We start from the raw sequence: 11963 nt of genomic DNA, 5'->3' as shown, positions 1-11963 counted from the left end.
GGCCGAATTCAACCCGCTTCAGTTCTGATCAGCTTTCTGAAATGCAACTTTACAGTTACAAGAGTGGCTGCATTTGCAATGAGAGCCACTAGAGACTGCATGAAAAATTTAGCATGCAATTGAGAAGGAATGTATAATTAATAACTTCTTGTGTTTAACAAATATTTAATATGTAACTAAATTGTGGTGGTGGATGATAAATACCATGGCCAGTGAGAAAAGAACAAACCAAAACTATGAACCCCCGCTGCAAGCTTCATGGAGCTTACAATTAGAGAATTACATAGGAATAGAATTGAGAATGTGAAATGTGATTTTGGAGAGCATAAACATACATGTGTTAAGAGCACGTGACCTGATCGGTGGAGGGTGGTGGTGGTAATATGGCAAGGAAAGGACTGCTTCCCCAACAGCACCCCTACTATCTATTCTTTTTTCTGAGTTTTTTTTTTTCTTTTTTGGTCAGAGTTGAGGCTTCCAGGTCTCCTGAACTCTGGTTCAGTGCTCTTTCTACTCCATCATGTGACCTTGGCCCTCATTTGCTAGTCTAAACATAAGAGGCCAGTCTTGCAAAACTTCACAGTCCCTTCTAACTGCAATGTTCTTCATTCTCATCCTCCTCTTAAGAGGTATGTGGTCACTTGTCAACAGCATCAACTCTATCTGTCCATCTATTCAACACGTATTTGTTGAGCAACTATCATGTGCAGGCACTTTACCAGAGGCTGGAGACAGTAGAGTACAAAATGTCACACTACCTGTCCTCATGGGATGTCCAGGCCTGGAGTAGCAGTTTGGGTTAATGGAGCCCTCTTCTACCCTCTTTGGCCAAATAATTACATTTAGAATTGAGACATTGTGGAATGAACAAAATTGGGAGTATCTTTCAGATACTCAGAACACCCATGGTAAAACCTGTCTCTTTCATGTGGATCTTGATGCCTGCTCACCTTAGAGGCATATACCTTGAAGGGTGAAATTGGTACCTGGACCACTCATTCTATACAAGCACCAGTCTATAGTGTAAGGGGCTCTTACTCCACAGACATTTATGGAACAGTGGCTGTCATCCTGGATGAATGTGGGAAACTATAAATACAGTTTGGGTATAGGGTAGACATTCAATAAACCCTGAGTTAGTAAGTATTATCCCAGCCTGAGAAGCCCTGTTGTGAGCCACGTGGATGAGACAGAGCTGATAATGGTTCTGTCTTCAGGGAAATTATACTCCATTAGGAACACGAGACCTTAGCAGCTATAATATCATTGTATTCGTAGAAAGTGAGGACTTCTAGAAGGGGGTGCACAGTGAGCCAGGAATTGAGAGATGATAAAGCCTATTCATTTTTGCCTGGGTTGATTAGGAAAGATCCTTGGAACTAGGTTTTAACATTTGGGAGGAATTTCAAAGAGAAAGCTGATAGTGAGAAACAGAAGAGGCCTTTTTCCAGAAGGGAGCCTCCTTTTGGTCTTTGGCCTAGTTCCCTTCCAACCAAAACCATGGAAGGTCAAGTTGGCCTAGAAAGAGAAGGTGCTTTCTAGTCTCTGGGAGTCTTGGGGTCTCACCATTTGTTTTCCATCTGCTCAGTAGGGGTGAGAACCGTCTGTGGTGTCTACTGGAAGATAGAAAAGATGGGCCTGGGAATGTCCTCTGAGCTCCACAATATTTGAGTTCCTATGTTTTTGTTGAGGAAACCGGGGCATGGAAAATGGGCTCCCTTTAAGCACAAAAAGTCTTAAAAATGGAATTTACTTAGTTAAAATGCAATCTAAAAGAAATAAGAATGAGGCATCTCCTTTTTCCAAGTCATTGCTTTCCCCCCACACCTGTCTCCACCTCACAGGGTACCTCCACCTTTGGCCTTGCAACACGCCAGGCTGGGCATCAAGCCAGCCTTTCTTCGATGAAATCGAGGCTGCCAGATCACCCCGCCCACCACTGTTCCGTTAGCCTGAGGTCCCACCCTCCCCTCTCTGGGGAGACACAAAGGGCTTCTGTGACTCAAGCAAAAGCTCACAATCCTTCTCTTTCTTTCTAGCAACACAGAGCAAGGCTGTGGGGTGGATTTCTCGGTGGTAACCCTTGCCTGACTTGCTATGCAGTGACCGGTGTGGAGGTTGCTCCTCTGCTCCTGGGGCAACTCTCTAGATCTACACACTTACTGTTCTCCATGATAGACCCATTGGCAGAGATTTCAAGGGTCCCTGTCTGGTTCCAACTAACCTTGAGAAGAGTCAGGGTGGTCTGGGGAGGAACTGATGTTTATAAAGTAGCCAGGAGGTACTGGGTATGGTGTGAATTGTTTTGTACGTGGATTCCATGTGAATCTGCATGCTGATCCTAGAGGGTGTTCTTAACTCAACTTTACAGAGCAAATGACAGCACTCAGAGAAGCTAGATAACTTGTTCAAGGTTATATAACTGCTAAGTTGTTGTTGTAAGGTTTGAGTCTAGAACAGGCTGTTGGGAAAGCCTGAGTTTTTCTGATATGGTTTGTTACTTAGGGTTTGAATCAGGCTATTGGGTTTTTCTGTTATAGTTTGATACTTAGGGTTTGAATCAACTGGCCCTGTCTCTATCAGATCAAGAGATATGGGAAACATCGTCTGTCTTCTCCTCCTTGTCTTCTGCCCCTAAGCATCCTAGGTCTGCTATCAAAACCCCCGTTCACTTCAGACAATGACATAGTCTGGTTTTGTGGGTAGAGAGACGGGGAGGTGGGGTGGGGCAGCATTTGTGGGGGTGGAGGGAGGGCAATAGAGCACAGATTTCTAGTTTTGCCTCTGTCACTTACCGAGCCATGTTGAGTTCATCTTTCTCAATCTCCAGGCTTCATTTCTTCTGCCTGTAAAACACAGATGCATAGCTTAGTTGTTAAGCACACAGAGAAAGGACGGACTGGCTCTACCCCAACTCTACTGCTCACTAGCCCTGTGACCTTGGAAACATTTCTTATCTCTAAAATAGAGATCATCATCATATCTGCTTCATGGGACTGTGACAAGAGTGAAAGAAGTGAATACATATAATGCTCTTAAGAGAGTATCTGGTATAGGTGTTTTATGAGTATTGCTGTCATTATTCTTCTTAAATGTAAAATTAGTGAAATTCTAGTATTTTCAAATAATACACGGGAAATAACATAGAATTTAAAGCTGAGTACCACTCCCTTGATATTTTCTTCTCTACTTTTTGTCTGTGCATGTGTGTGTGTGTTTGTGTGTCTTGATATTTTCTTCTCTACTTTTTGTGTGTGTGTGTTTGTGTGTGTGTGTGTGAGAGAGAGAGAGAGAGAAAGAGTTAACAGGCAGAGGTGTGAGTAGATCATGGTGAAAATTAGGTGTCAAGTTATCCTTTCCTCTGTGTGTGACATAGAAAACTTCCTCATATATCAAAAATAACACATTTTCTGTTTCATTTTATATGCTTATAAACCAATCAACTTCGAGCCCATTCATAAGGACCTTAGATATATAGTGGTGAACAATTTTGCCTCCAGACTTCCAGATAAGGTGATCATATAGGTCCATCAAAGGCAACAAGGATGAGCATGAGAACAACAAGAACATCACAACAGTGCCTCAGCAATCACCTCCTACACCTCTAGACCTATAGGATTAAACTAAGACAGAAGGAGACAGAGAGAGAGGAAAGGTGCGGGGAGATAATGGGCTCTGTCTAGCATAGGGCCTGGCTAGTAGGCACTGCTCTAAGTGCGAAGTGCAGAAAGTGTGTGGAATGAGGAGTTAACACCTAGGGCAGCTTAGGCCAACTCTATCCAAATATGGAAATAGATATAATGCAAGTCATATTTGTAATTTCAATTTTTCTAGCAGCCACATTTTAAGAAGCAAAGAAGAAATGTAAATATTAATTTTCATTATTTAACTTCATATAGTTACAATATTATTTTAACATGTAATCAATGTAAAAAATTATGAATGAGATATTTTGACACTCTTTCTCTTGCATAGTGCCTTTGGTTGCTGGTGTGTCTGTTATAATAGGAGCACACTGACATTCAAACTCACCCTCTTTCCAGTGCTTGGTAGCTGCATGTGCCCAGTGGATCCCAGGCTGGTGAGCCACAGACCTCAACCCCGAGGAGCTTCTGTCTGCTGAATAAGCTAGAGCATGTCTTGCTTCCTGGCTGTTTGGAGTGGAAGGAGAGGAAGAGGGGTCTCTTCTTGCTAGGAGTTAGGCAGGGACAGATGAGTGCCCTGAGGCCAGGGTCCCCTCCAACCACCACACCTGTACGTCATTGTACTCTTGGCTTTCAAGAACATCACAGCCTTTATCCTGGACTCTTATAGAGAGTCTATGACCCCCAGGCACGTTTCTTTTTGCTGTGGCATGAATATAAAACATGCTCACTAGCAAATGAGCCTGGCCATCCATCCAGCGTGTAGACCTGCAGTTCAGTGTTCTGTGACTCCCTCCTTCCTACCCCATTTGCTGTTACCTCTCCTGATGTAAAACTTTCTAGGCAGGGAAAATAATGGAGTTGAAAATGAACTGGTTCTGGTGGTGAAAAGTAAAATGTATGTTATGTATTCTAAACAAATTCTTTGTGCTAAGATAGCCATTTTACAGAGAAAAACTGCATGTTATAAGTGTGTTCACAGATTTAGGGGTTCAAGAAAGTGGCTGTTGTGTGCTGTTTTTATGCTTTGCCACCGGTACCCTGGAATTCTTTGCATTGCAGGGAAGTAGTTTCTTGTATCTGTAGAGGATATCATCATTATCTGGCTTATCAACACGCATATACCCATCTTTGGTATTAGTCTCTCAATTTTCCTTTTAGGACCAACCCTTGTTGTCCCCACAGCAACACAAGCATGGTCATCATTTTCTGTCTCTTGGGACTCTGAATTTTTAGCATAAGTGATGTAAGAATGAGAAACAATCAATCATTTCAATCAAAGCAGGGTGCCCTTAAGGCCCCATCTGATGCCTGCCTGGCTCCCATTATGAGGCCCAGTTGTTCAGCTTTTCCTCATACTCCCTAAGCTCTTCCACATTCTTCTAATAGATTTCATCCTCTCCCCACCCCACCCCACTTCTAAGTGAGCTAGAATCTGTCTCTGCAAACGAATACACATTTCAAGCAGCAGGTTGGGGGTGATATGGCTCATAATCTGTAGCATAGGCGAGCACATAAAATAAAAAAAGAAAAAAAAAGGAAAGGGTCACGTGGTGAAAACAGAGATCCGACTGGGCATAGTGGCTTACGTCCCTAATCTCAGCACTTTGGGAGGCCAAGTCGGGTGGATCACCTGAGGTCAGGAGTTTGAGACCAGCCTGGCTAACATGGCGAAACCCTGTCTGTACTAAAAATACAAACATTAGCTGAGGGTGGTGGCATGTGCCTGTAGCCCCAGCTACGCGGGAGCCTGAGGCATGAGAATTGCTTGAACCCGGGAGGCAGAGGTTACAGTGAGCCAAGATCGTGCCACTGCACTCCAGCCTGGGTGATAGAGCAATACCCTGTCTCAAAACAAACAAACAAGCAAGCAACCCAGAGATCCCCTTTCAAGAGTCCAGTGGTGGCCATGGTGGGAGAAGCCTGACTGTTTTCACAGCACTTTCTTATCTCTTTTATTTTTTTGTCTGATATCCCTGGGAAGTCAGCTCGGGTTCGGTTAGGGGTAATGAATAGTTGTGGAAGTTTGGAGAGAGCTTCCAATTGAGTATTCTTATGTCCTTGCTACTCACTCTGGTCTTTGGACCAGCAGCATCAGCCCCAGCTGGGAGCTTCTCAGAAATGCAGACTCTTAGGCCCACCCTGGACATACAGAATCAGAGTCTGTATCTTATCAGGATCCCCTGGTGATTCTATGCACATACAGTTGCAGAAGTATTATTGTATAGCTGGTGTAGTGTTGTTCTTCTGTGTTCCTGAAGGGAACTTCAACAAATAAAGGTCCAGTTTCTAGGCCTGTTGAAGACTCTATCCTTCCTTCAACTTTTAGAAAAGTCTTTGTTCTAAAGCATTTTTGAGGATGATCCCTGCTGATTGTGAAATTCAAGCTCTTTACATCTTCTTAGTAAAAACCTGTGTGGGTTAGACTCGGGGACTTCATACCTAATTAATTTTAAAGATACTTGCCAGTGCTAATGGAAAAAAATAAGTATGGTGCTAATTGGTGAGTTTATTGATCCATCCTTGGTCCTTTTCACCAACATTCATACTCAGATTTTATGTTTTACAATATTTTAAGAGGTGGACTCACTGATTTGTTTCTCAAGATTCCATGGCTGTTTGTGTGTCTTGATGTGACTCTGATGCCCTCACTTGTGAGTGTCTTGCCTTCCGCTCCCAGGAATCTACAGTCTAGGTAGAGGGATAAGATCATCCCCAACTCCTAACTTTTATGGGAGAGGAAAGCAAGCCCCAGGGAGATGTAGGTTGATCTTAGGATCTGGCCTAGGCAAAAGGATCAGGAGAGGCTGAGGTGCTAGGTCACAATGGGAGCCTGGGGCTAGCTCTTTGCAGAGCAGGCAGGCACTGCCAGGGACATCTGTCCTCAAGTGTGGGGTCCTCCTCCTCTGGTGTGGCATCCTGAGACTAAGGTCTGGGAAGCAGTCATGAGTCAAGATCAGACAGGCACAATGATCCCTAAAAGACCAGTCCAGACAGAGAAATGAGAGGTCATGCAATGTGCTCAGGGCCTATAATTTACAGCATTTTAGATTCTTACAAGCCACCTGAGAGGTAGATTTTATGACTGGCATCCTACAGATAAGGAAGATGAAGTTAATGGAGGTTATGAAATTCACCTAAGATCACACAGCTAGAGAGTGGGCATTCAGACGCAGACCCACTCACCCCAGTGCCTTTCTGCTTCATCCTGTGTCATGCTGCCTCTCTGCCTTCTGCCCGAGGTCAGGCCTGCTTATGGCGATGATGATGCCGGGCCATTGAAAGAGATGAAATTGTCCCAGTTGCAGGAGAGGAGGTGTGCAAAGCTTAAAATGAGGCAGGACTAATAGGTCAATTGAGGTCACAGAGCAAGAGGAGTTGGCTCAGAAGGAGTCAGACCCCTGGGTTTTGATTCTCAACCCTCTTGTACCCTGATGCTAACTACTTCTGAAACGCTGAGCTCAGGAATGGCTGGAGGGCTCAGCTGCAGGAGAAAGCTCATGTTTGGAGTGCCATGGGAGGGATCGGGGAGAGAATGGAGAGAGGCTTGGTGGGGCCAGCCATGAGGAGAGGCAGGCTTTATTGAAATAGCCAGCTCCCTCACGTACAGCCTAGTGAGGCAGATCAACCTAGAACCAAGACCCATTGCTCCTAGAGGTCAGGAATTAAGACCCTTCCCTGTTTGGGTTTTCTCCCAGCATAGGCCTGGAAGTGAGTGCTCAGATTGCAAAGCCAGAAAGTGAGAGAGGTTTCAGGCTGCTGCCGTTCTCTTGTTTTAAAGGACAGAACCTTTGGGTGACCCCAACAGCCAAGCCCCAGGCCATGTCTGGCTTGCACCAGCTACCCCCAGAGCACACAGTCTCCTCCCTGCTGCCATTTCTGGGCCTTCACCTCCTTAACATAGCCCTGAGCATTTCTCCAGAACTTCCTGTTTGCCTGCAGCTGCACAGATGCAGGTCCCACCCAAGGGTCATCTGGAGGAGGCTGGGTGAAAGGTGGGAGTTGGCTGTGTTCCCCATAGCTCCTTGGGGTTTTCTCCACCCACACATGGGTCCCCTGGCTTCGCCACTCCCATCGGGCTCTGAAGCCAGTGGAGCAGAGGCCCCATATCCAAGTTAGCTCACATGAAGGTCAAGGTGACCCAAAAGGGCTTGTGGCCAAGATCCTCCTTCTTCTTCTTCTTTTTTTTTTTTTTTTTGATTTTTCACTTTTCCAAAAGTTCAAACAAGTGATGACTTTAGGACATAGCGTTCTGGAGAAAACTGGGGAGGGAAACAAAGTCCTCCTTGGTTAGGGAAATGGAGAAAAAGCACACAGGGGATGAGGCCTTTGGGTTTTCTGAAAGAGCGTCCCCATGGTCAAAAACCCATACACGAACCTTGTAGGTGCTGGGCCTACAGGAACTGTAAACAGAGGGACAGAATGAATATTCCTGGGGTACAGAGACTAAGTCAATGCCAGTGTTGAAAAATTTCCAATATGTGGGTCTGGAAAATGTTCCTAGTGCAAAGCAGAGTTTTCCGGGCGGCTACCATTCCTTCACAACCTAAGAGGGCAGAGGCTGAAGTCATCAGGCGAGGATCTGTCTGCTCTGGCTAGTCTTGGGCTGTTCACCACATGCCTGTCCTAATGATTAATTAGATTGTTTCGGTGTTTAGAGTATTGTGAAGATATAACACTGTATTAGAACATTGCATTGTATTGGCTTGGGGATAATACCGTCATGCAAATAACATGAAAATAAGCTTTTTAAGGTGAGGGTTCAGGAGCTCTGTGTAACTGCTCTGAGTCTCTCTCCTCACTCTGTCTCTCTACAATTTGCTTCTGAAGGGACTTTGGTCCATGACAACATAAGGGAGGAGTTAAGCAGGTTGATAAAATGGCAAACTTCTAAGGAGTCCAAAGAAAGAAGAGATTTTGTCTGCAAAGTTGTGTTAGCTATCGCTGTTGGATTTTTGGAGATTTCATCCAACATTCTCAGCTCTTTGATGCCCCAGGGGGCTGGCCCTTATGCTCTGTGTCACCTGGGGTCTCTTGTCTGCTGACTTCTGAATTTTGCCAATGAGAGCAGCAGCAGGAGATTAGATAAATGTCGGAATGTTTCTTCCCTGTGTCTGAGCCTGACAACAGCTGTGATCCTCCTAGTACAAATTTTAGCAGGAGGTCCATTCACAACCATTCCTCCCCACACACAGTTTTGGCTGTCAATGGGCTCCTGTCGTGCTATTTTGCCCTTTTTCCTTCTCAGTCCTAAGGGTCTGAAGACCCCATTGCTAGGCTCTAGGTGTCTCTCCTCTGTAAATAATCCCTTTGACAAAGTCTTCATTTGGACCATCTGCAGGGATCTGTGGCTCCCTAATCATAACAAGTTTCCTGAGGGAGGTAAATATTGCACACTCAGCATCATGGTATTCTAGTTTGTTCCTGACTGTTGACTTTGTCCTATGGGAGAGGTCATCTTTGTGCAAATTGGCAATCCACAAGAAGTGAGCTGTGCACAAGAGCATTTGAAGACTCACGACACACAGTCATAGCAGGAAGTGGCAAGGCAGCAAGCTGTGAAGAGGCAGAAGGGGAAGATGGGGACCAGAGGCTGAGAAAAGATGCAGATGATCCAGAGAGCAATTGTAGTAGACACCGAGGTGAGCTGCTCAGATTGCAGGTGTGCGGTCCACCAAGCAACCTCCAGCTGATGCTCCCTTCTGAGTCTGCTTCAGCAGGGAAATGCCATTTCTTACAGGCACAGCCCAGCTGGGTGGGGTATAAAGGGTATAAAGGCCTGGCTATACTGCCTGATGGTTTGTTCGGCTCCTTCTTCTGTACAACCCTGCAGCCTCCCTCTTCAAGTACTGACCTCTAATAAACATCTTGCATTCAAACTCCATCTCCGCTCCCTGAGAACCCAACCTATGAGGCTAAGTTTAAAAGAATTTACAGCAAGAGCAGCAAAAGCACATTAAAATAATTAAACCATTTTTACTTTTTGGATTTATTTTATAGATTTCATATGTTGCAAGGAGCGTTTATATTTTATACAGAGGCAGAGGAAGTCCCAGGGAGCATGAGAGCTGGGTGAGAGCCATAGCTGATGAGTTCTTTCAGAGCTTCCGAAGGAGGGAATCCAGATCAGAAATGTGCAAACTTCTAAGAAGTTATTCAGTGACACTATGGACACACACAGGATTATTGAGACTAATCTGAGTTTACATTTAGGAGGTAAAAGAGACATAACCATGGAGGATCAGGGCTATGAAGCATTTTCCCTATCCCTATTTGACAAAAAGGGAAACTGATAATGGGAAACTTTGAAGTCTGAGTGCCCGATGGTCAGGAGAGATGTTCTGAATCAGCACGTGCATTTTTAGGGTTATGGAAGAGTGAGGACTTGAAATATTTTACCCCAACGAGTGAAATGACTTATCTGAAAAATGAACATTTTTTAATTGCATTTCTAGTTTCTGACCCACAGGAACACTCCTTGCCACCCCTTAATAGTCTTTTCATTCCAGCATCCTGGTACCCACACATTTGCATGAGGCTCAGACTTAATAGTGTCTCACACCCCTGACTGCTGGAAACTTCGTGTCTAACCTCATGCCCCCTCATTCCTTCCTGCTTATACCCTTTCCTGGTTACTTCCCCAGAAACCATGTGGGTGGCTGGTTCTTGAGTTTAAATATGAGTCTCATTTCTACCCTGGAGCTACCTCTGAGGCAACAGGAAACACTTAAGAAAAATATGATCCACCTCTGAGTGGGTGAATGTCATATCCTTGACCAGAGACATAAATTGTGTTACAACTCAGGGACAAGGTAAAGTGAGGGCTTAGGAATTTCCTAAATGAGCAGAACCAGCTCTATCCCTAAAGTCAGTTCTCTGTCAAATGATTAATAAGGCCTACTCAGATTGAGACAATTCCTACATCCAGGCACACTGGACTAAGGCTTATGACAATCTAAACTCTCATCACTTCCACTGTTACTAATAGGATCCTTTACAAATAGCATGTTGGTCTCTGTCCAGAAGGTGTTCCCATCTCTTAGCCTGCTAATCCTGCCCATATGATCAATGAATTAAGAGCTTCTAAAAGCTCCTCCAAATGATCTCTATCTCCGGGCCAAGTCTTTAGATTTAGTGTAGCTTTCAACACCTCTGTGCTATAAGCTCTGACAAAAACAGCTTGCATCCTTTGGTTTAAGCTCTAACAAAAACAGCTTGAATCCTTTGGTTTATGCTAATGAATGCATTTCTCCCTTTTTATCTCTTCTCCCTTTCCATGTCGGGGAGGGAGACAGCACACTAGGATGAAGACAAATATGGCGATAGTGTGTGGCCAGAGTAGGACCACCATGGGAGGGAATTGGAGGACAAATTACTTTTGATATTTTCCAAGTCACATTTAATGGTTTCACACTAGCCAATTCTTCCCCAAACCCACCTAGCTCAGGAACTCAAGTCTTTCCAACCAAAGGATCAAAGGAAACATTCTGCTTTCAAAGTTTTATTGAGATGTTGGGGAGAAATAGCCAACATATACGTTCCTTATTTCGTCACAACTGGCATTTGATCCACATTCCATAGGCTCCTCTCTGGCTTTGATCTAACATCAGTTCTCCTTGGCGGTCCCCCTTCTGCTGTTCTTGTTGCTGCCTGGTGCTGTGTGAAGTGCACCAGGGCAGAGCCCGCTGGGGACTCACAAATGGGAGCGGTAATTGCGATTGGCTGTGGGAAAAGACAGGTTTGCAACAGAGACACAATTAGAACATTCCCATCAATACTCTTATTGCTCAAATCTGCATTTAGTTATTGGAAATAATCTCAGGCCAAGATTTCAGGGTCCTGTGAGGGCTGCCTCCAAGAGGGAGGGCCTGGCAGCAATGTGTGCCTAAGTTTGGCAGTCTCCTCCCCATTCCTCACTCACCATCATCACCTCGTTTCCTACTTTTCAGGTTGCCCTTACGGTATTTCCTTTTGCTGCCACCTCTCTTGACTCCCTTGTGAGGAGATCGGCTCTTGCTCCTCCTCATGCCATGACTCTTTAATTTGCGGCTGGTCGACATGGTGAGTTCTGCCAAAATGAGGGGCTTTGCAAGGCCCAGGGGCCGGGAGTCTGGGTATTTAAGGCCTTGGCCATTGTGACAGGGAAGGGGCGTGGCTCAGCAGGTGGGCGGGGCTCTACTGTGCTGTCACTCACCTTTGCTGCACTTTGGTCATATATGTGAAATAAGGTGGTCCTTTTCGTGCAGCCCAAGGGCTTCCTTCAGTTTTGAGGTCCTTTTGATGTTAAGTGAGGCTTTCCCAGAGGTGTTATTGAGCAAC

General features: G+C 45.0%; 1 protein-coding gene across 1 annotated transcript; it reads right to left on the bottom strand.

The window, feature by feature from the left end:
* Positions 1–11129: 11129 nt before the first annotated feature.
* TNP1 (transition protein 1) lies at positions 11130–11749 on the bottom strand. The gene is made up of 2 exons (XM_033232096.1): positions 11566–11749; positions 11130–11366 (listed from the first exon to the last, which is right to left on the bottom strand). Exons 1-2 carry the CDS (start codon positions 11702–11704, stop codon positions 11338–11340), a joined length of 168 nt encoding a protein of 55 aa, XP_033087987.1. The 5' UTR covers positions 11705–11749; the 3' UTR covers positions 11130–11337.
* Positions 11750–11963: the final 214 nt, after the last annotated feature.

The sequence above is a fragment of the Trachypithecus francoisi genome, unplaced genomic scaffold (assembly GCF_009764315.1).
Source record: "Trachypithecus francoisi isolate TF-2019V2 unplaced genomic scaffold, Tfra_2.0 Lachesis_group13, whole genome shotgun sequence".
Taxonomy (NCBI): Eukaryota; Metazoa; Chordata; class Mammalia; order Primates; family Cercopithecidae; genus Trachypithecus; species Trachypithecus francoisi.
Note: the sequence above shows the minus strand (reverse complement) of the source record. Positions and strands in the feature narration are given on the sequence as shown.